We start from the raw sequence: 25,134 nt of genomic DNA on the forward strand, positions 1-25,134 counted from the left end.
TTCTCCAGGAGGATTGGTCCTGACCCTGCTCCTTTAAGTCTTCCAGTGATTTCCTGGTGACACTCTATGAAAGCAAAAGTTGGACTTTGAAGAAGCAAGATAGAACGAATATTGATGCTTTTGAACTTTGATGTTGGAGAAGACTTTGGAGAATACCATGGCTAGCCAAGAAAACTAACTAATGGATCTTTGAACAAATCAATCTAGAGTTCTCAGACAAAGAACAAATGATCAGGCTCAAATTATCGTATTTTGGACACATTATGCAAATACCCAACTCCTTTGAGAATCTCACAGTGCTGGGAAAGATGGAAGGAAAGGGAAGAATGATCATCAGCGAGGGGAATGGACCCTGTTACAATGGCAATGGGTGCACCATTGGGAGACCAGAAGGGCCAGGTTGGGGACAGATCATTCTGGAGAAGGTCTATGTGATCTCAAAGACTCAACACCATCTTGATAGCACATAATCAATCAATCAGTCCCACTTACAGATACAGGAATTGTCTATTGGACATTCCATTGCTTGCTTGGAACTGTTTCCAAACACTGTATGTTGATTCCTGTGTTCAATCTTAGCTTCAACTGCTTAGGCTAAACAACAGCAATTTAGTATCATAGACACTATGATAAGAAGTGCTTGCTGTAAGAAAGTAGAACTTGATGCCTTAGTGCCTAACCATGATTATGTTACAGGTGCTCATCCACTGTTGGTGCTTTCTACACTGCTACCATTTGCAACCTCAAGTTAGTTCTTCTAGGTAAAAAGATAAAATGCCACATTATATGTGATCTGTCAGTGTGGGCTGATCCCTGTTAGTTGGATTGCTCAGAGGTTTGGCATTTATTTTAGAGTTCAGATAAAGAGGTGATATTTTAAAAGCTGATGGGAATAGAGCCTTGCCACAGGGAAGCAAGGCATGACCATGCTATGACCTGCTGTCACTCAGTAAAACAGTGAAGGCATCTCAACCTAGGCTAATACAGGCCACTGTATTCCCATCCATCATAATAGCTGTCATGCTCTGCCACTTTATGTTAGCCATTGAGGATGTGACAAAATTAATCCTCTAGGATTCCGATAGTTTCCACCTGGCTGATAATTATATCTGACATTGTTGAAGTCAAGACCTAAGGGTTTGTATAGCTTGATTCAACACAGAGTGATGTTGGTGCTTTAGCTGCTATGTATGTGAAGAATTTTGGCTGATATCTTTGTTCAAATGGGACAAGCAGCACCTTTCAAAACTCTCCTTTCTGTGTCACTTTTTCAGGTGTGCACACCTTGTCTCTTATTTAATCTAGCAACTGTTACATCCTGCTTGTCAAAAGTAGGACTACCCTCCAGTTAAAAAAAGGAAGCCACTCTCTTTATACATGGCTGTGGTTTTGCTAGCACGCCTTGCTAAGTTTCTGTCTTGGTGGCAGTAGAACAACAGCTGTGGGAACCATAGCGGTGTCAGTAATATGTTGAGGCTTTGGTCTACCCTTTTGGAAGTGGTGCATCAGTTCTTCCCCTTGCTGCATTTCTGGGGGGAAAATCTTAAGTTCCATTTATCTGTACAGGGTTTGGATATCTGAACTCATGAACTTAATAGCTACTTGATCTCCTTGCTGTTCTTGGTGAATTAATGTGTACATCTTTTAAGGGACATATATTGTGGCTGTAGTGACTTAAGACTTTAATTAAATGCTTTGTAAGATACCACAAATCTAAGGAGAGGCAAAATGTAAATATTTTCACTTTTAAAAAAAGTAAATTCCAGGATTTTTTGGCAGTTGCCGAGATGAAGTTCTCTTAAAGGGTTGGGGGGAATGACCTGTGAATATATTATTTATCTGTTATATTCATTTACTATAGTTTCTCTGCCACTCAGTTCCCAGTGGCTATGAGCAGTTTACATCAAGCAACAACAGATTTAAAAACCATTATAATCTCACAAAAACTTCCCATGACCGTGCCATCTAAGGTGGGTAGGTAAATCTCCATTGTCCCTAAATGATTTCCTGAAGAGCCATGTCTTTGCAGCTTGTTGGAAGTCCAACAGAGTGGGGGTAGTCGAAACCCAGATGACCTCTTCTAGCAGCTCATATAGATACTAAAGAGTAGGGGAGAATGGGCTGAGCCCTCTGGGATCCCACACTGGAGTAGCTGAGAATTCAGCCTGTTCCTCCCATCACTAACTAGAATCAGCCACCTAGGAAAAAGGGGAACCACTGCACCACAGTGTCTCCCACTCCTAGTCCTCTCAATTGGTCCAGAAGGATAGCGTAGTTGATGGCAATGAAGGCTACCAAGAGATTCAGTAAAGATCCAGCCTTGCTTCCCATCCCAGTCCTGCTAAAGATCATCCAACAGGGTGACCGCTATGATCTCCATCCCAGACCCAGGCATGAATCCTGATTAACAAGGGTCTAAATAATCTGTAGCTATATGCTGACCACCTTTTTAAAACATTCCCTGTAATGTACTATTTAAAAATGGAAAGTTGGAGACAGGGAATAGTTGTCTAAAATACCTGAGTTGGGTGACAGTTTCTTAAGGAGGGGGCACACCACTGCCTCTTTCAAGGTGAGAGATAAATGCCTCTCCCTCAAGGACGTATCCACCACCAACCAAACCTAGTTTCTTATTACTTCTTTGGTGGCTTTCACCAGCTAGACTAATAAGGCAATCGACATATAGCTTCTACTGCTCATACAGTCAAAGGAGAGAGAAAAATCTTTTCAATTGCTACTAATCATGACAGTTATATTTTAGCATCAGTTTTTAAGGCAACGGGCTTCTGCATACCAATTGCTAAGAAACAAGAACAGGAGAAGGCTGCTGCCCTCATGTCCTGCTTGTCAGCTCCCAGGGTAGATAGTTGGCCCCTGGGAAGATATAATCATTAAAAAAGGGGGCACACAAATAGGAGGGTGTCCTTTAAGCACAGTCTTACCCATTGCCTCTAGCCAACTAGGGATTGTCTTTAGGCTTATTTGTGTTACAAGTTTCCATTAAGGTTGAACTGCAGAAAATTTCACCTGGAACATAAATTAGCATAGAGGCTAATTCCAAGGCAAGATATAGGATAAATATTGGTAATAAATAAGGTGAAAGTATATGTGTTCTAGCATTGCTGTCTCACTCAGGTTGTCCTTTCAACAGAATGCGGAGACCCTATTGATGAAGGGATAATATTCTTGAACAATTGTTACAGAACACCAAGCTTTGCATTGACTTGGGTCTTCAGAAAGCTCCTGATTTCCGAGTATATTTGTAGTGTTTCAATCTGAAAACCCTACCTTACAAGAACACTGGATAGCTTGTTTTGTATAGCCATGCAGGCTGTATAGGAGTTGAGGTCTAACTGCTTTGAAGCTGGGAAAGGTTAAGTCAGGACCTCCTTAGTGATGAATTCACTTTGTTTATTTATTTTAAGTATATTAATGCTACCTTTTAATGGAATAGCTATATAGGATGGCTCACACTAAAGCATTAAAATGTTTGTGAAAACCAGCAAACAAATGAAAAATAATAGCACAACCTGTATAAATCAAGAAAAGTAGCAGCTTAAAAACAGCAATGGTACAGCATTCCTTTCATAAAACTGGATGGCTAAAAGCTTTGGGGCTAGTGCCAAGAGTCAAGTGAGATGCAGATGGGCCTCTCTGAAGGAAGAGTTTAAAAATCAGACAATTGCAAATGGTATGCTGTGGAAGCCTACAGAGAAAGACCTCCCAGTATTATTTCAATGACTGAGTGTTCTCTCATTTTTCACAGCTGTTCAAGGGGAAGTTTTTTGTCTGCCAAGGGGAAGACACGAGGAACATTACCAACAAGTCAGACTGTGCAGAAGCCAACTATAAATGGATCCGGCACAAGTATAATTTTGATAATCTTGGCCAGGTATTGATGGAATGGTAATCTGCTGCAGTGCTCCCTTATGTGCTTCGATTCAAAGCAGATGTGAAATAGCCTTGTATATATTGCAGCCACCATAGCAAATCATCTACTTCCTAGTCATACTGTCTACATTTAAAGGTCCCCACCTGGTATATATTCCTATCACAATTAAGATTGGCACACACTCTTTCTTTGGACATATAATGACTGTACAACAGTGTAATGAATCTCATTATCTAGCTTTAAAAAAAAAAGTTTGTCTCGACTGAAACGATGAACCCAGCATATCTACTCTCTCAGATCATTCACTATTGTCCCTGGAAATCATATTTTAGCAGTGTGGTAAGGGTTAAATAAAAATGGATGGATGAAGACTGGGGGTAAGGCTGTTTCAGCTTTTTGAAGTAACCCTCATTGTTGGATCAGAATTTGACACCTTTATTTCCTGGTAAGAGACTTTGGGCTTATTATTGTCAACTAGGCTGAATAACAAAGAAAGCACAAATTCAAGCATGAACCAAGAGACAGGCAGAGTAATAACATATACCCTTTTTTGTCTTCCTAGCCAAAATGCTTTGTCTTCTTTTGTTTTTCTAGGCTTTAATGTCTTTGTTTGTTCTGGCCTCTAAAGATGGGTGGGTGGACATCATGTATGATGGATTGGATGCTGTAGGAGTAGATCAACAGGTAGGTGTTTTGGTATTACATTGCTAGAAGCCCAAAAAGTAGGCGTGTTTGTTTTGGAGATTACCTTTTTAAAAAAAACTATGTCCATTGCAAATGTTTGGAGTACCTAAAATTTATCTTGGACAGGGTTAAATTCTAATCCTGATAAATCCTGATGGCTTCTCCCTTTATTTTGTAGCCAGTCATGAACTATAACCCTTGGATGCTCCTCTACTTTATCTCCTTCCTGCTGATTGTTGCCTTCTTTGTCCTCAACATGTTTGTGGGAGTTGTGGTGGAGAATTTCCATAAGTGTCGCCAGCATCAGGAAGAAGAAGAAGCCAAGAGACGAGAAGAGAAGAGGCTCCGACGCCTGGAGAAAAAGAGAAGGAGTAAGGAGAAACAGATGGCTGGTCGGTAGTCTTTCCACATCTTTCTGAGTCCTGCTTGACCTTTGACAGTCTTCCCTATCTCCCTGCCTAGCATCTGAGACTTAGATTCCCCTCAGAAGCATGTCTGGCTACAAAATTTGCATGAAGGATATAGCTCTGGTACAGGCTAAGCAAAAAGCCATAGAAATACGTCAATGGCTGCATGGTTTTCAATTATTTTATATGCTAGGCAGTTTACAACACAGTGATTTAAATATAATTTTTCCATTGCATAAGCATAGCTTTACCCAAATAGTGTCAAATGCAAAGACCAACAGTTCCAGAATGGGCCGATTATCTGAGGCGTATTTTGCACTGTTGCTAATAGTTAGTTTCACTATTTGGTTTATTACAGCCTTGTAATGTCAAAATGAAATCACTTTTGCTAATTTCTAGGCCAATTTCCATATGGATGGACAAAATTATATAGAATATTCAAGGATGTAATAATAATAAAGCCATTTTGTTTTAGAATTGCTTGAAAATATAATGCATTTACTTGAGAAATACAGATTCTTTTCTTAAAAATAAAAAAAGAAAATATCAAAATAGAAATTAACCAAATGAAATTAACTAATTTGGAGTAAATCTACTGTAACACAAACTTGGTGAACTACTTAGAATAATGCTTAGATCCTTTGATAACCACATTAGACTTATGTGAAATCTGAGAAACTTCACATGTTCTCTTTCTTACTTCAGTTTTTGTTTATTTGGAAAAGCAGGAAGTAATGGTCAGGTCAGAGGTCACAGGTCAGAGGAACTCTCCTTCATCTTGCATGCTTTCTATTGTCCTAGGATTCTATTGTCCTGTTACCATTCCATGTACAGTATTCATTCATGGTGTTTCTTGTTACAGACGTCTTAATATGTTCTCAAAGCTTTTTCCCATTTTCACTTTTATTATATCCTTTTTAGAGCAACATCAGTACATCTATGGGAATGTCTCTTTGGTTTTGATATGGTTGTTTAACCTGCCTAAAGGTTGTCACACTTTCTGCTTTGTTTTCTATCTATCTGCTTGTTTCATATACTAACTAATAAGGCCATAAACAAATTAATCACATCTAATCCTTCTTTATCATACAGTTAAGCCCTTTCTAAAACTTGAATTTTAACTCCCTTTAACCAATCATAAGGATTCCAGATTGAGCATTCAAAACTAAGCTGTGCTGCCACTCTGGTTCCTTATGTTGAGTTCTGTGAAACTTCATGTCTTAAAAGAAGAGAGATCTGTTATGAACTATGATGCTATGAGGTGCTCCAGAGATCCTTTTCACAACTGGCATGACACAAGTATGCTGACCTGTGTATCAAGAAATGTACATACATAAGGGTTATCAATTTCTCTAACATTAAAGCCACACATTTACTTTCTCTGCTAAAATCCATGGGATTCGGGTTTAGAATGCATGTATTATGCAAAAGTGAAGGGGCTGGTTGCAGACAGTCTTAATAATGTATCATGTCAGTAAAATACACTTCTGCAACTGTGTTTCTACTTTCACAGTAGCCGCACATCTTTTAGGAAGTAAAGCTTCCATTACAGTATAAATGTGGTAAAGGACATAATATGCACCAAATCTTTGGATTTTTTTGCATAGAGGGAGCATAGAATTCTTCCCCATATTACCCAACTCCACCAGCAATCCCTTTGGTTTTCCAGATGCAAGTTTTTGCCATTTTTCTGAATGGCACAGTTTAAGAATCGTTGATCTTTCTGAAAAGGAGTTCCTGAAAGGAATGAAAGTTCTGAATACTTTTGAAATGAATATTTCAAAAGTATTCAGAACTTTCATTCCTTTCAGGAATAGTCCCTGTGACAGGTTTCGGCACAGAAAGACTGTATCTGGCATGCTGCTTTGTGCCTGGCCCCCCTTGTGCATTTTTAAAGACCTACCTTTTCTCCTCCGTTGTACCCTGCCTTCAGTTTCTCGTTGAGTCCAGTCCAGGCACCTTATTTGCCATTTGATACATTGCCCCACAGTACACTTTACGTGCCCGTTTTTCTGCCAGAAAATTCACTTCCTGTTAATTGCTTATTGTCTAACCTTTCTCTAAATTACTTTGGCGTATCTACAGCACTAGGTCTCCATCTTTTCGTCCATGCTCTTGTTCCTTGGAAGCAGAAATATACCAAGTGGTAATGTTTCCATCCATCTGATGTTGCATCAGTGGTGTTGCATTGTTGCTCCCAGGAAAAGCCAGAATTAGGGTTTCAGGAATTACATGGGATATCTAAGGACAAAAATACAAGTGGTCCAGAAATAAATTTTATAAACCATAATAATTAGAGTGTTCGCCCACACAGAAGAAGGCAACTAGAGCTAAAGCAGATTTACAGATTTAAGAATGATTACTCCACTGTTGAGAGAATGATTTATAGTTCTTTTCTTATTGTTACAATAATATGATAGTATCTGGAGTCTCAAATATTATCAGTAATATTTAAAAGTAGTTCTACTTATAGACATAATAATATGGGACATAAATTAATCTAAATATATATTATTGTAAATAAACTCTTCACAAGGTAAGTTGGAAAAATAAACCTATAGTTAAGGGGAATGAATAGCAACATATAATGCTTAGCTATAACATGCTTTGTTGGCTTTTGCCTCAGCATGATGTGCTAACTCACACATTATGAGTGATGTGCTACAGTATGTGCAGACTAGGTCATTATAGGTTAAGAAATCATAGTTTTTGAAAAATCTTGGTTTAGCATTATGTGTGAGCAGAATCAACATTATGTAGTCCAGCTTAATTAATAAAGGTATTTAGTATAAACTATAACAACACTACAGACTCCATTTGTAAACCTAACAATTATGATTCTCACTAATGAGTCTCATTAGAAAAAGCTACAACAGATGTGGTGAACATATAATTGCTTTTTTCCTCCCCACACAAACTTATTGAAAACTCTTTTACTAAATACAGGTTTTCATTATCAATTAATAATTCTTTGAAAATTAATTTCACATTAAGAGGGATCATTCATTTTAAAGAAAGCTCTTTCATAATCTAATGGTGCTTTTCAAAATAAACAAAATGCTAATATACCTTATGTTTTAACATCATACTGAAACCAATGGGGGAAGGAATAACCTGGCATAACATTTTCTTCTTCCTTAAAAAAAGTCATAGACTCCTTTTATGGATAGCAGGATAGACATTGTCCAAACCATGGCTTAGTGCAAGAATGAGCCACCATTTGATAGCCAAGGGCCACATCACCTTTTACAGGGGCCAAGGGTTGCAAAATTGCCAAGATTACATCACACACATACATGGGACATGGGGACATTCCAGGTTACATTAACTGTGACATACCTACTATATGGCTTACACATCTATTTTCATGTGCTTCCCACTTCCATGTGGCAGAAAACCTGCAGTCCATTTTCAGCTGTCATGATCAGAGAAGGCTCTGAGGGCTGCAAAAAGGGAGCTTGAGGGCCACAGGTACTTCACCCGAGTTTAGTGCCTTCTGTGAATCTAGCCAGTAATCCTGTAGGAACTTCCATATAAACAATACCAAAGAAAATGCTGCTTCTATTTATGTGCATAGTAAACATCTTCTCTGATTTACAGATTCCTATAAAATTGTATTGGTTTGTGAAAGATGACATTTTTCCCTTAACAGTAATTGTTTACCATTATCTCACAGTGGAGAAAATTATTCTGTTCTATGCCACATAATATTAATTCCAAGGCTCATAATGCAGAGATCATGCAAAGATTAACCTATTCTGTGTTTCCAAGGGCTTGTATTACTGGAATGGAAGCACCCCATATGCACATCTAATTAAAGATATATACCATCCCCAAATTTCACTCAAGGTAGACAAATCTGTCAAGTTTTGTTATGTTCATAATCCCATTTTTCCAGCCATAACTTCATCTGGTCTCTTTTCTGCATTAGTCTGCAACAAAAAGGTGCAGAAAAAACTTGCATATGTAAAAATTTCACGTGCATTTTTATACACATCTTTCTTAATGTACAAAATGTTTGGAAATAATTACCTTTAATATAATGGTTTTGGGTATACCCCTTTTCCTAATACAGTATATGGATTTTTGCACAGATTTTTTTTCTCTCTCTGTTTTTTGAGTTGCAAAGTACTTCACAAAATTTGGAAGAAGTGTGTATACTAATGTATACTTTTCCACTAATTTGAATGTAGGGTCAGGAATTATGAATTGGGTAAAAATTTGCTTTCTGGTTTGGGGAACTGATAGGAAGAGGGGAATACCTGCTTCAGAAAGAAAGAAAAAACCTTCAAGATGAGTTGTTGCGTTACTCTAAAGAATTTCTAAAGCCCTGTTTTATGCTTAATACCTAACAGAATTATTATTAATTCATACTCACTGACATAAGCTATCTTGAAGATTTTAATCTGAATATCAAGGTAAACAATACTAATGAGGCTGCAGTGGTGTGGGGGCAGGAATGGAGAAAGAGAAGGACGCATCCTGATCATGTAGTGCAGGCTTCCTCAGGTTGACTGAAGGAGGCTGACTGAGGCACCATACTATAAAGGATAGTCCATCATATGTTTGGCTTAAAAGCTCAAGTGGGTCACAGCACAGAAAGAAACTCTGGCTGTTTCCATGGGGTGGAGCCATGTTTGCACATTGCTTCCCTATATACTCCACTGGACATCCCATAGGAAGTGTCTTGGGCCACTGGAGCTCTTGGTTTGCCTTGCCACAGCAGGGAGGGATGCTGAACGTGGGATGAAGGATTTGCCTCCTGTCCTCTCAGGTGATTTAATGCCCTTTCATTCTTCTAGATCTAATGCTGGATGATGTAATAATGGACAGCTCAGCCAGTGCAGTGCCAGGTACTGGGATGTCCTTGCTGTCTTTGTCTCACGTGAATTGCCATGCTGTGTGACTTAACGGCTGGCCACTGTTGCCGTGAGCCGTCTCACTAGACTGTGTGTAGTGGAAGGTCTTTCTTCGCTCGCTCTGTACTCTGCATGTTTGGTTTTGTTTTGTTTTGTTTTCATTTAAACATCTGCAGGCTTGGCCTATCACTGACACAATTAATTTGGGATATTCATACGTTGACTTGGTTTTGGGTTCAATTTTATTTCTCATCCAAAACATTGTCTGGCTTTTCCCCTCCGCTGCTGCTGCTTTCAGAAAGAGATTTTTGGATGATGCCTGGGTCTCTACTTTAGAGCTGTTCTGTATGCATCACTCAGCCCTGTAATGTCCTGCCTCTGAACAGCCTGGCCCTTTACACAACTCTGGCTGCAGAGGGCTCTGCCTCTCCTCGGGGGCTATAACCAGCCATCATTTATAGCTTGCAATGCCCGTGCCTTTCCTCCAGGTTCTCTGCACGTTCCCCTTCTTTTGGGCTCTTCTCTCCCTTTGGAGAGAAGCAGAGAGAGCAAAGGAGAAAGAAACACTTACTGCTTCTCAGCTACCCCTCTTGCCAAACTTTAAGGAAATTTAAAATGATTCCTTCTCCAGGTTTCCTAGAGAATTTAGAAAAGAAGAGAATCCTAAACTTGATCAAATTTTCATGCGTGGAAACCGGATAAGGATGATGATAATGATGGTGATGATTAATATTATTTTTGCATTGTTCATAAGAAAGGCAGCCGCCAGGCTAACCACTGGTGACTCCTTTTAGGCATTTCTGAACACAGTCTTCTTCCCACATTAGAAGAAGGCAGTTTATATTTGCTTAAATTCTTCTAGCATAGCAATGATAGAATAAATCCAGCATGGAAGATGTTAATGCACTCACTCTACCTCTAATTGCATCAGGCCCGATGCCTTTTCCTCTATGTGTCATGGGTATATATTCAAATTTAGCTTAGGGTGAATTTGATTTACCTTGTGACCACCAGTCCTCTTAATTATTTATGAGGCTGCAAGAACTGTATCTGTACGTGGGATAAGTGTAAGGCATGGGAAGAAGGACTGTGCAGAAGCTAAATGGTGTTGCCAAAGCCACGTGCTTCATAGTTACAATAAAAGGCTACATGTGTTATTGCTCATACTTCACAGTATGACATGGTATAGAGGAAGGATCCATTTGGGCTGTTTGTTAGTAATGTCTCTGTCCCAGCCCATGTGCTAGAATAAAGATGGGTGGCATGAATACAGTCTGGATGTCTAAGCAGGGGTGCCAGCTGGGGTGGGCATACTCACGAAGTAAATTCCCTCCCTCTGGCAGTGGAGTAGGGGGAGGGGGCAACTGAGCCTTGCCCCTGCCTTCTAGCCACATCTGCATCCCACCCAACATATTTGGAGAGGGAATTCAGACAGGGAGAGTGTAAAATGATCCCATTGGATGGCAGTGGGAGGAGGGTGACAATTGAGTGGCTTTAATCCTCACACTTTAGAAAATAAGCCCTATTAAGTCCCCCTGGCCACCAACTCCTAAACTAGGTGGGTTCATAAAGGCAAACCCCCTCTCTTAATCATGAAAGAAAGCTTGCTTTATAATACAGTTTGAAGTTTGGAAGAGCGAGACAGCCTCTGTCTTTTGAGTCTTTGTAGAATTTTAAATTTAACGCAGGTTTTTTCCCACTTCATATAAATTTGCTAACAATTTCTTGCTGTTCTTGTAAAGTTTTTTTTTCTTCTGAAATTGGAATTGGTGCCATTTGAAACATAATTTTGGAATTATGTCTTTGTTTTAATTTTTTTAATTAAAAATAAAAGGCAAATCCCAAGATTCCTTAAGAGGATTCTACAAGCGTGGAAACTGATACCCACATCCTCTACTGTGGAGTTGGCCTTAATGGCTCCTTTGCTTACACGAAAAGATGTGGCAGAAATAGATAATAATGCAGCTGATCATCAAGGAGGACAAGTTCAGAAGTAATCAGTGGCACTGCTGAAGTTACTGGCTTGAGCAATCTACTGCTGAGAGCAGAACACAGGAGAGGGTTTCTCTCTCTGGTCCACTTGTAAGGCCTTGTCTTAGAATCCAGTTCACGTAGCTAGTGTTAGCCCTTCAGAGTAGTCCAGACAAGAAGCACAACCATGAGTACTAACTCCATCTTTATTGTAAGGTTACATTAACAGAATCTTGCAAGACTGAGAGTATTCCACCATCACCCCTTTCCTTTTATACTCAGGAAAACTAGGGAGGGTCCCTTCCTGAACACTTCCCATGCCCTCTCTCCTTCTATGGCTGAGAAAACTTTTACATGCCAGTTGTCCAGTCTGCAGCATTTCCTCCTGTCTCCCAAGTTCATTCCCACATACCATTACAGCTAGTTTGCACCTAGGGCAGAATCCAAGCCACAGTATGATCAAACCACTAGCAATCTGAATAGCCAGCCCCCAGTCACGCTCACTCTTTGCATTCTTTATGCTGCTACCACAAACAGGATTCCAGTTAGCAGGACTGAAGAGTTATATTCTGCTTGCAGCTATACTATCTTGCAACCTCTTGTTTCTTAAAGCATTAAGTTAAAGCATTAATAAACTCTTGGTATAAAATGGAAGGGTGGTTTTGTTGTAGACTGGACAATATTTATGCCTATGTTATTCTTGATGGAAATATATTCCTCTAAGATTAGTGAAAGTTACTTTTGTAATATACTTCCATCAAGCAAGTAAGTATATACAATAGAAGACGATCCCATATCTAAGCTGGGCCCAAGCTTACCTAGGAACTTGTACCAGGGAATGTTGTTCCTGTTGGAAGTCCTGGCAAATCCAGCATGCCTCATTAGCATATAGATGGTTGCTCTAGGATGCAATTCTCCATGCTATTGAGGAAACTGTTGCTGATCCCACTTCCTCCCTCTCTCTCCTCTCTTCCTTCTTCACCATTGGGAGCTAAGCACACAACTGTGTGCTGCTCCATATCTCCGAGCGCCATACGGTGGGCCTGGAATTCCCACTTTCTTCCATGCAGCTGTTGGCAGCTATAGGGCAAAGAGATCACCAAGTATAGGTAAAGAACAGAAGAAACAAGGAACTTCATCTTTCCACCAAAGATGAATGTAACTGGACCAAAGAATAAAGTCAGTAAGACTCTTTTTTTACTTTTACTTTGAACCTACTCTGTCTAAGCGTGTAATTCTTATGCTTGGGGGGGCTGAGTGTGTAAGATCAATAACCTGTGCTTCTCTAAAGCTATCTAAGATAATGTTCTTTTTCTGTACACAGCTTCCTCCGCTGTGTTAAACTCTGCTCCATTATGCGGTTCTAGCAGGCCACTAAATGGCTTCAGTTCCATACTGCAACAACAAAATCTATACATACTGTATATAATGTCAGGGAAATATAAAATGTCAGGGAAAAATAAAATCTTCCTATTGTTTCCAACCCAAGAGAAAAACGCTATTGTTGTCTGACACTTGTCTTATCAATTAACACACATCTCAATACAGGTAGTCCTCGCTTAATGACTGCCCTGTTTAGTGACCATTTGAAGTTACAACAGTGCTGAAAAAGTAACTTTACAACTGGTCCTCACACTTACTACCATCACAGTATCCCCATGGTGATGTGATCAAGATTTAGGCACTTCACAACTGGCAGTTTTTACAACTATAACAGTGTCCCACAGTCACATGATCACCATCTGCATGCTTCGCAGCCAGCTTCCAACAAGCAAAATCAATGAAGAAGCCAGCAGTAAAATCACAAGTTGTGGTCACATGTCTCACTTAACAACCATGGGTGACTTGCTTAACGACTGTAGTGGAAATGAGGTTGTAAGTCGATCATGGTCATGCGGTGTCTTACGTACTGACTGTGTCACTTAGCGCTGGAGTTGCTAGTACCAATTGTGGTCATTAAGCAAGGAGTACCTGTAAAAGGTAGTGCATGTGATCTCTGCAAATTCTATCATTCTGATCCAGCATAACCAATGATTTCACACAACAGCAGACATTATCATTATTATTAATATTATTTTGATGTATTACAGCCTCCCACTCCAAAAGATTCTTGGTGTCTTACAACATCTAATATGCAGTTAAAACCACCACAACAAATACAAATAACAGCCCAGACAAAAACAGCCATCACAGTCAAAAAATACGACAGGGGCTCCACTAACACACCAACCCTAGGCCTGGGAACAGAGCCGGACATAGCATCGGGCCTTGTCCAATTAAGCATACCGCCTTTAAGTTAGAAAGATAATTAAAAACACACGCACAGGCAAAAACAATTTCTCTGTGGTTCAGCTTAAGGCTTTACCTTTATTCAGAATTCAGTAACTGGTTTTCTTGATGGCTTCCAGAAGATCCTTGCAATCAGCATCATCTGAAACCAGACTTAATGCATTTTGTCTGAAAGCCTTTCTTCAGAAGCTTTTCTGCCCCAGTGACCATGCAAGAAGGCCCTCCTGATCCTAGCTGAACATCTGGTCAGCTGTAAATGGAAAGAAGACACTCTCAAGAGTTACAACTTTGGAAAGCCAAGACCTAGGACATGAATTTGACAAATGAGCTGAACAACCTAAAGCCAGTTAGCAGGGAACCGTTTCCAAGTTGGTCAATTGCTTGATGGTGCTGGGGGCGAAATGGATGCAGTGCCTCTTTAAGGGTGGTGCCCTTTCTCACAGTACTGGAGGTGCCAAGTTCATCTGAGATGCCGCCCTAAAGAAAATACCTGGGTTTTTTTTTAACAATGAAAAAGAATAAGCCAAGAAGATAATTATCCATATATTATATCTTAATTAAAATTGACCCAGCTTGTTTTACTGAATCCTAAATCTCCTCCACGTTTCCATTTTTTACATTTCATTTCAGTGTATTTGTGTATCCATATTCTCTGTATGGGCTGGGAGGCTAATCTCGGGTCTCCTTTTGGACAAATACTGGGAGAACATCTCCCAGATGTGCAATTTCAGTGTGGTTAAATAATCATTGTTATGGTTAGGTATCTATTTGGGTGTTTCATTATGTTTTGAATGTGTTGGGTTTATCCAAAAAGGGCCATTCTCCATGGCAGGCCCAGAAATAATCTCATAGTTCTCAGCTTTTGTATGTATTATTTTTTCAAAGCTCTGTTTTATGTTTTCTTTTTATGTTGTCTGAGACTGATATTAGTGTTATCAAATGAAATCTGCAGTGTGTGTTAGTGTGAAAGGATGGAGCATCTAAGTGCATGTGATGCAAGGAAACAAGTAATGCTACATCGCCTTGTGCAAACTTTCCATAATCTAATGAGTAATTTGTATGTGAAAACGCAGGTTGGCTATTCTTGCTTTTGCATTTTACAAGCTGTACATTGTGGGAAAGTATGTCCTATATTTGTGTAGTCTTTCTGTTGGTTGCTGGTTTGGAGTGGATATTTTATTTTTGAAGATGCTGCCTATTCTAACTAAAAACCTCAATGGGAATAATTTAACCATTTTCCACTTTGTTGTTTTTTTTTAATGCCATTCACTAAAAAGACTAATAAAGCTTTAAATGTCAACATTCCTTCCATGCACATCACCTTGAACTTAATATTCCCTGGACAGTTTGTAAATCCAGCTGCTTAGTGATGTTGCTTCCCTGACCTCTCCTCTCTTCCGTGAAAGCTTGAGGGAGCATTCAACTCCCTGCCCGTGAAACATTAAGCAACTCCAGCCATTTCAGGTGCCATTCAAAATGATACATCAATGCCAATGCTATTAGACAGCTGGTTACAGCTGCCACACTAGATCTCTTCAGAACATCATTCTAGAAAATCTGTGGGGGGAAAAAAAGTAAGTTTTGCCAGCTTCAGGCTACATCCTACATACTTGGTGAATAAAAGAGTGCTTTCCATAGTTTGTTTATTCCAGTCACAAGGAAGTTAAGGTAGTAGTGGCATGGACATCACTGTTCTGACATTTCTGGCATATTATCAGACCATGATAATATCATCACATTTTTAAATGTCTCTCTGGTGTGAACATTAAATAGAAAAATAGTATACACTGAAAGGGAGGGAGGGAGGGAGGGGAGGGAATTAGCATATAATTTTCCAAGTGATTTGAGAAGGAAGATTGAAATTACCTACTAGGAACATAAACAGATATCTGAAAACCAACTACATGTAAATGCATTACATGAATAGATGCTTTGCTATTTATAGATAAGCAACTTTATTTGTTCTGATTCTACTTTTTGACTGAATCAGGGTGAGTTTAAATCAATGTATGTCCACTCCTTTTCCACAGGGCCATAACAAAGCAGCTTGATTTAAACCTGTTTTTATCATCTGCCAATGTCTGGTGTTTCACTGTGGGCTTTTTTGCTGTATCTCCTAGTTGATGCACATTTTTATTCATTTTTCCTTCCTTCCTTCCTTCCTTCCTTCCTTCCTTCCTTCCTTCCTTCCTTCCTTCCTTCCTTCCTTCCTTTTCTCTCCTATACACACACACATAAACACACACATACCTCACTGGTTTCTCAGTGACAGGATGTTATCTCAATTTTTCTAGAATCTTCCAAACTAATTGCAGCACTCCTGTCATCCTTGATCCCAATGTATTGTAGCAGTATTTGTGGTATTGTGTTATTTGGTGTGATTCATCACTTGAACAGGTGTCTGTATTTCCCAAGATATATATTTACAGGTACAAACAATGCTGTTTCGAAGGGGGGCATGGATTTAAGGTATTTAAAGGCTCCTGAGTACCAACGTTTACAAACAGTCATAAATCTGGCTTCTTTATATCTCCTAAAGAGAAATAATATTGGTATTTGAAAATAGGGTTCTCTGCCCACCTAAAATCAGGAGCTGTTAATTTAAAGCCCACAGGAAGCATGGTGTCACTATGTATGGTTCTTTTCAAGGTAAAAGGTATAATTTCCACTAATATGCATGACTGGAATGCCAAGTATGACAAAGCTCGTGGTTAGCAAGATTTAGAAGCAGGGCTGACTAAATGCCATATTAATAACTGGCAGGTACATAAACATTTATAAATATGGCATTACCAACTTATCAAAATAATTTTAATAATAACTTAAAAAAAACAGGTAATAGTGCCCTTGAATTGCTGGGTAGGATTTTGGTTACAAATACATGGTGAAGACAGATCAAAAGAAGCAGGGGGGGTGGGGGGGCTGTTGGAGTTTGCAGCCTTTTTCCCATTTAAAAGTACAATTTTTTTCCTCCAGACCTGATTGCTGGGTATGAAAGGAAAAACCCAAAGCTGGCAGGATCAGTCTCAGCTGCCAGCGTCCGAGTCATCGTTCATATACCTCCCTCTACGTTGTGCAGAATTGTTTTGCAACTGCTTCTAAACATTTTCCTTTTTTTTAATGTTTAAAAAAAGTAAATGGAAAAAACAATAAAAAGACACATGGCATTTTGGGAAAAAAGGAGAAAGAAAACAAAACAAGGTAAACTTCTCACCTGAGAAGGCATAAGGGAGAGCCAAGGCTGTCAGTGATCTGGAATTCAGCTGGACAAAATATATAAAGGTGTAACCTGTGAAGCTGAATTCACACTGCAGGTGAATAACCTCCCTGTGCTTTTATTTAAATACGATGACTGTCTTCACCCACAGCATAGGGAATGGGAAATGAGCAGCCCTGCTTATAAGATTATGCTGCCACGTGCTTTGTTGTTATGCAGGTAACATTTTGCAATCTCAGTATAAATCCCTGCTATATATTAACAGCCTCTTTTGTTATTGTTTGCAATTCATCTGTCAATCATAGGTGAACCCTTGGATGCCAGTGTAATTATTCATAAATAAATCCTCCCAAAGAAAAGCAGAAATGTGACATTTTTTCCCTGCCTGAATGTGAATTATGGATAAGCATTGAATAATAAGAGATCAGCAAATTAGAATGGGCCTTCGCTTTGAAATTATAACTTGGTTCATAGCCAGGGCCCCAGTTCATAACTTAATTTTATTCAGACATTTTAGTTAATTTCCTCTTCATAGTTTTGCATAATGCCATTGAGATATCTCAGTTTTTATGGATATTTATGCAGAATGTTAGAGCTCTGATGAAAGTTGTGATTCAGCCAGCTACCAACTTGTCTAGTTTTTGTTGTTGTTGTTGTTGTTAGAAATGTATTGAGCATACAAATTCATCTTGTATGTCTCAATTTCCATATTATACCATGGCATTCAGGGTCAGATGGCGTATAGACTGGCAGCAAGTTATCTCTGCTCTCTGATTTTGAAATACTGCTCTCTGATTTTGAAATCCTAATATTTAGGATCATTTGACCAAAACTCAGAGTACAATACAACACTTTTCTTCTCTTCAATTCCAAAAAGTAGGGTCTCCAGAAGATATTTCTTTTAACTTAAGCAAGCAAGAGGTATACAGTGTAATTTCTGCCTGCAAAAATAAACCCAAGCTCAGTTCCTTGCATAGCCAAATAATAATTTTGCATAGGAGGAACAGGTTTGCACTATCAGTGCTACGTTCCTGACATCATGTGATTTGGGCAGAACTTCTCATGCATCATGCACATTTGATTCTTTCATATCAAATAAGGTGGAAAGATAACACAAACGGGGTATTTATGTGGAGGGCTCTTTTTATGAGGAGCTGTCACACACTTGAGGTTTGCAGACAGGGACAAGACCGTCCTTCCACCATGCAAAAGGACCAACGAGTCGAATCAGGGCCTGAGACGGAATTAAAACATCAACATATGATACCTGAGAAGCAGGCTGGATGCCCCCTGCATGCAAAACTGCTAACTACTAAATTTAGCTTTTCTTTATAGTCACAAATACCCATACTCCCCCCACCCCAAATGAAATCTTGTATTTGTTCAGTGTTGCTAAATACCATACTATTCAATTCCCTTGCCTCAATCATTTTCATAACCAGTTGATCATTTAATTGCAGGCATAATGCTATCTCTGACATCTTCAAGACAGTCCTTTTCATTTAATGTTGCATTATAATGCCTCTTTGAAAATTGCCCTGAATTATAGACTTGACATTTCCTCATTAGAGATTAGGTGTATAATGAGTTTATCTGCTGGAACATTCAGGGTCTAAAGAGAAAGTGCCATCCCTGATGCAGCCAAACATCAGAGATTAGCAGGAACGACTGCATTTTAGCAATCACACTTAAATGGAAGATCGTTTATTTGTGAGCATTCACCCATATATTTCATAAACTGTTTTCCTGGAATTGAGAATTTAAGGTGTTTCAACTTTTTTCCCCTCTACTCCTCTAGCACGTACTTTGAAATGCACTGTGAGGTGTTTGCTTTTTTCAGATATTTCTACAAATGTGTGTATACTTATCCCTTTTAAGTTTCTGTATTTCACTGTAAAATGCTACCCTGCAAAGTATCCTTTTATCTGCTCACCGTCTTAAGTGCACTAAGTTCTTGGCCATACCGTAGAGCACAAGCTTAACATATTAAGGTCATCCAGACACTGTAAAACCGAAGATGTATGTCATAAACATGCAAGCATTCCATCACATCATTTCTATCCTAAATAGATCATGAATGAACTTTTCACACAAGAGTACTATCCTCCAACTTTCCTTATCAAAAGGCTTTGCATATTGTCTCCAAGTTGCCCCAGACTTTGATCTTTTCCCAAGACTTTTATGCTGCCCATAGGATTTTCAATATCCCATGCTAGTATGCTTCAAGCCACGGTTACTTTGTAGAATAATATCGGTCACATGCTTCCAAGTCTGGTAGTTTTTGTTTTTCTTCTACAGCAATTATAATGAACGTGTAATGTATTTAAACAATAATCTTTTTACTAAAATGATCTTAAAGCCTGAAATGATTTTGTTCTTTACTCACCTTATGTCTAATCCCAGAAGCCTCGCTGTTGTGCATGCTTTATTGCAATTGCTCAAACAGGTACATGAACTTACTGTCTTTTTGTGTATTAATTATAGTAGTTTACAAACACCTTTTGTCCTACCCCACTCCTGTGAAAAAAATCTCACTTGAATGGATTTGAAAGCCGGTGCTGAACCTAGCTTTGGGAAAAGGGGAAATTTTTCTGAACTGCCTCTTTACTTTTTCCTTTTCAGAAGCACAGTGTAAACCGTACTACTCTGATTATTCTCGCTTCCGACTTCTGATTCACCAAATGTGCACCACCCATTATCTGGACTTATTCATCACAGGTGTGATTGGGCTCAATGTCATCACCATGGCCATGGAGCATTACCAGCAGCCCGAGGTAGGATAGAAAAGTATTGGTCAATGGTGGATATTATCATCATTCCCAGATGGAATTAGAATTGCATCTCTGTTAACTAAAATAGAACAGTTAGAACAGGAACAGAAATTCACTACCACACCGAGCGGCATGTTGATAGATCTGCGCTTTCTTCACGTGTGGTGGCGCTAGGGATCCAGTCCTGTGGACAGATTCCGTTTCTTGTTTCTGATTGAACCCATTACACACACACACCTGAGCATTATTTGAATAAGTACATTGGATCTTAGTCAAGTACGATTGATTTGAATACCTTTTTTAACATACTCTTTCACAAAGCCCACATTTCTCTCTCTCTCTCTCTCTTTCTCTCTGTGTATATACATACATACACACACACATACAGTATATACATATACAAAATCATACAGCATCTGTACTTTTAAATGCATTTTGGTATTTTTTTTCGAGAGTTGTATCATAGTAATCGAGGATGACATCAATTCATAGCAGAATTCATGAAGATCAAATAACCTGCATTCCTATGGGCTCAGGGAAACCCATAGGAGGCATGGTTTCCAACATATGTTCATTTGGATTGGGGACATGCAATATGTTTCATATATTACAGTCAAAATGAGTTACAATGCCTACAAGATTGCTTTCCATGAAGAATTTTCATTACGTATAAAATAATCCTGAAAATTGAAAATTCTGTGTAATTTATTTCAGTCCCAAAGCTTTTCAGTCCTCAGAGCCTTCTTTCCATTAATTGTTCACATTTTCAGATACATCATCTACATAATCTGTTAGAAAAATGAATAAAATATTCTGGAAAATTAAATAGAGGATTAGCTCAGGTAACAGGCCTTCTTGGGTTTGCATCTTAAACCTCCTTGATGGATAAATCTCAATGGGAAACTCTTTCTAAAGGTCTCCTTTAAAATTTTATAAGAGTTGGAAGGTGCCATTTAGGCCACCAAGTCCACCCGCTTACTCTGAACAGGAACCCAGATTAAGCATCCAACCAGATGGTTCTCTGGCCTCTGCTTATACAGCTCCAATGAAGGGCAGCCTTCTCTGTAACATTGGCTCCATTGATGAATCACAGAATTTGTCCCTTTGATTTAAATTGCTGCTAAGATAGAAGTTGTCAAGATACCGAATGTTGGTTGTGCCAACCTTAGTGCTTGAGAAAAATGTTTCCCAAGGAAGAGCTAAATTGGATGACCTTTTACTCATTCAGACTGCTGTTTCCACCATTTGGCTTAGACTCAAGACACCCAGCAAGTAAAGCCAATTTGCAGGTTCTTAACCACATAATAGCTAGTATTTCTGCACTATATGTTTGAATACTGTATGTTTATTTTGCCTGGGTCATCATGGAGACTTGCATACAGAAGGTTCTGTGCAATTCTTCCAAAGTTCTTGTGCCAGTGTGAAGCTTCAGGCACAAGATATGTTAATCTATTTAGTTCTGTGGAGGTTTTGCTGTTTTCTGAGCACTTTTCTTCTTACAGCTATTCATTATCAGACTAGGTAACATGTTAATGAAACATCTGCAAGAAGAAAACCAAGCGCAGAGAACATCAAGAACTCTGAGATACATATATTCTCTACTATTGCAGCAATTTATTTTTGTCTGATGATGACTAACACTGCCAGAGTTTTATCTTCTTGTATTTAATTTATGGGCTGTTTATGTGTGAAAAGCACTTCCAATTTTAATGTATAGAAAATGGCCACAACAAGCCTCAACGCCTTCTCTTTTTATTGCATACTGCATTGCATCCACTTTTCCAGAGATTTTGCCCTTTCCGTCCAGACACACCTCAGTTCACAATCCACTCTAGATGTAATGCATCTGACTGCACAAATGCACCATGGGGATTAAATGGCCTGGGAAATGTAAAGAAAAGAAATACCCGTGACACTCATGATCCCCCTCAACATTTCTACACCATCACATTCCCTTCACCCAGTCCCTCTCCAGACCCTCAGATCTAAGGTCACAACAGCCTCCACCATTACTGTTAGCAGAACTAGCCAGCACTTCATCCAGTTGGCTGAGGAAGCGCCAAAATTGGTCTCCTGACATTTCCTCACCCTCTGACTGTGCATTGCCACACTTGTTTTTGTGACGAAGCAAAAAAATAAAATGTAATGTCTGACTGTCCACCCCAAGACTTGATATGAGGACCCTAAGACAGCTTGCCAGCTAGTGGATGGAAGATTTTTTTTTTTAAGAGAAACCTTTTGTGGGGGCGTTTTTTTTGTTGTTGGTGGTGGTGGTGGTGGCAATGGTGGTGGGAATTAATAATATCCAAGGCTGTTTCTGGAATCTGGTTGGACTAATATAAGCGAAGTATAAATGTTGATTTTACTGTTGTTGTTAATCTCTAGAATCCTGAAATCTTTAACCTCATTTAACCCCATGACTGCATGAAGTAACAGCCCAGTCCAGTGCTGTAGCCTCAACTATTTATTTTTCAGCAGGACCAAAAACTAAGGGCCTCTCTTTCTTTCTGCTGTGATGATTCATTTTTTTGGCTGAGCAACTACTCCCTGCTCCATCAGCAGGCACACTCTTCCATTTAGGATCACATTCAAATGATAAGAACAACTGCTTACAGCGTACTTCCAAATCACTTACTTATGACAGTTAGATGGAAGTGGCTGCCAATTTGCATCCTGGGGTTATTTTTAATTCCTACTGCTTTGAGAAGGAATAAATGCCATAGAAAAAGAAAGGTGAAGTAGACATGGAAGTCCAACAGTACTTAAAAGTCTGATATAAAACAAATGATGAGAAAACTGAGGAGTGTGTGACCTCGGTGCTGGTTCATCTTGTACATGTTGCAAGATGCTTGTACCATGCTCCAGTAAATTTCATGCTGAAATAGGTTGTTAACTGTGTCTGAACAGTGACTGGCTTTGCTCGGTGGTATGCACTGATTATGAATCACAAAAGCATGCAATCATTGTTGCTTTTTTCACAAATGTTAAGCTAATTCTGTCAGCCAGTCTTGGCATCTCGATATAGTAATAGTTGTCATACCAATACAGTGACCCAAGTAAGTTGGATGTAAATTGAACCATGCAACTGAATGTACATTTTGTCTCTAAATACTACATAACTTTCACTGAAACATGCAACCCCAGCTGCACATATCTCAGTAGAGCATTTGTACCTGTATCTGTGTTTGGATACACTTTGAGCTTTATGATCCAGTAAGTAGTAGCATAAACTTCCTTCCTCCTGAGGATTCCCTTAGTTGGAGCAAGGAATCTGATCATAAAGTAGTTCCATTGTCTGTTGGACAGGATCAGGCCGGTTGCTTTGGAAATAGACCAATACAGTTTCTATCTGTTAAATAGAATATTAGCACTAATATTAGCATTTCATTGGCAGGATATCACCATATAAACAAATCTGACGGGCCATTTAGAACCATGGTACTACTACTCTGGTTCACTTTTCTTGATTGGTTGGGACACACAGAGAATAGGAAGAAAAGCGTTTAAGAAATTGAGCAAACATAAGAAGATCAGGCAAAGCAGTGGACAGGGAAAAGATACCTTCATAAACACAAGCCCCTTTATGCTTGAAAAAAGTTCAAAAATTTACCCCATTTTCTTAACCTAATGATTTAAAGGGGGTACTCTGACATTACTGTGTCAGTTAGGAAGAAGCTGGTTGAAAGGAGAACTCTGGAAGGATTTGATAGATTGTCTCCTTCCCAGAAAAGCCACACATGTCATTATTGGTTGAGAGGAGTATAGATGTGATGAATGGGTCTCTTTTGTTGAGATCATGCAAGAATTCTCACACAAGTTGAAGAACTGGCATGAAAAGCATATCCAACTCATGAAGTGGTTAAAAAAAGATTGCTGGCCAAACAGAAAATCCTGTTCGGCATCAAATAGGCAGCAAAGCCTATCATCATCAAATTCTGGGTTGTATTTTATTTCTGGCTGTTAAGAAAGCAAAGGAGTCCTGCTAAAGTAGCCATTTTGGGAAGAGGCAAGAGCCAGCCTTCCCCAAACTGGTACCATCCAGATATGCTAGATGTCAGCAGTTCTCAACTTGCATTTCCTTGGCTATGCTGACTGGGATTATAGGAGTTACAGTCCAACTCATTTGGACAGCAACAGGTTGGGGAGAGGCTGGTGCTGACAGTTGCTAAAGACATGGAGCTATGAACAAGTCTTGATCTGGTATGAGTATCTCAGAGTATGTGGGATAGCTGCTCAGAAAGCAAAAAGGAAAGGTGAAGACAGGAATTAATTGGATGGCATCTGTGAGACTGGGCAGCTGCAGGGGGCAAGATGAGCTTAGTGCCAGGGTAGCTAAGATCTCAAATCCAGAAGTCAATCCAAAGGGGGCTAAAGTAAAAAGAAACAAGATGTCAAATATGTATTAAGGGGTGATGCAAGGCGCAGCAGTTCAGACACAAAGAGAGCCCAACCTCTGTCCAGTTTAGCGGGCACTTTCTGCTTCCAGTTAAACTTGGCAATCGGTGCAGGCGTATAAGACCTGCTCTATAAAGATGCTGCTGTGAACTTTGAAATGGGAACTAGGAAAAGCAAAGCACTGTGTGTAGCTCTGCTGTTTCCTGAGTTTTATTCTAGAAGGCTTGAAAGTCAGATGGAGGAATGGAACTTGTTTATTTCCAGCAGAGGTCAATTCTAGCTGTTTGCCTCAGAGGCAGAGCCCTGCTGAATTGGAGCACCACCCTCTTAATATGCCTGACAAAATCACACCTAAAATCATAGTGGACTTAGCAACCTGGGCAACCATCATTGGCATGTTTCTCACCCTAAGGCTCTGGATCCATGATACACTGGAAAGAAGAAAAAGGCATGCAGAATATTCAGGTTTTTTACATGGATGTGTATTTTTCTCAGATTTCTGACAATTACACCCACCACCCCAAATGTCCTCACTCTTTTTAAACAAGCATCATGATTGCAAGGAAGATAAAAATTGGAGTTGGGACACTTGCCTCTGTTTCCATGATGCTTTATCTTTTCCATATCGTATCTATAGATCTTTTCACTC

General features: G+C 39.3%; 1 protein-coding gene across 1 annotated transcript in view; it reads left to right on the top strand.

Annotated features, from left to right (window-relative positions):
- CACNA1G (calcium voltage-gated channel subunit alpha1 G) overlaps positions 1 to 25,134 on the top strand; it is a 216,038-nt gene that overhangs the window by 152,975 nt on the left and 37,929 nt on the right. The window contains exons 21-24 of the mRNA XM_063293237.1: positions 3,767 to 3,892; positions 4,487 to 4,576; positions 4,755 to 4,947; positions 19,942 to 20,093. Coding sequence (XP_063149307.1) covers positions 3,767 to 3,892; positions 4,487 to 4,576; positions 4,755 to 4,947; positions 19,942 to 20,093 — 561 coding nt within the window. The remainder of the gene's footprint in view (positions 1 to 3,766; positions 3,893 to 4,486; positions 4,577 to 4,754; positions 4,948 to 19,941; positions 20,094 to 25,134) is intronic.

The sequence above is a fragment of the Candoia aspera genome, chromosome 2 (genome assembly GCF_035149785.1).
Source record: "Candoia aspera isolate rCanAsp1 chromosome 2, rCanAsp1.hap2, whole genome shotgun sequence".
NCBI lineage: Eukaryota > Metazoa > Chordata > Lepidosauria > Squamata > Boidae > Candoia > Candoia aspera.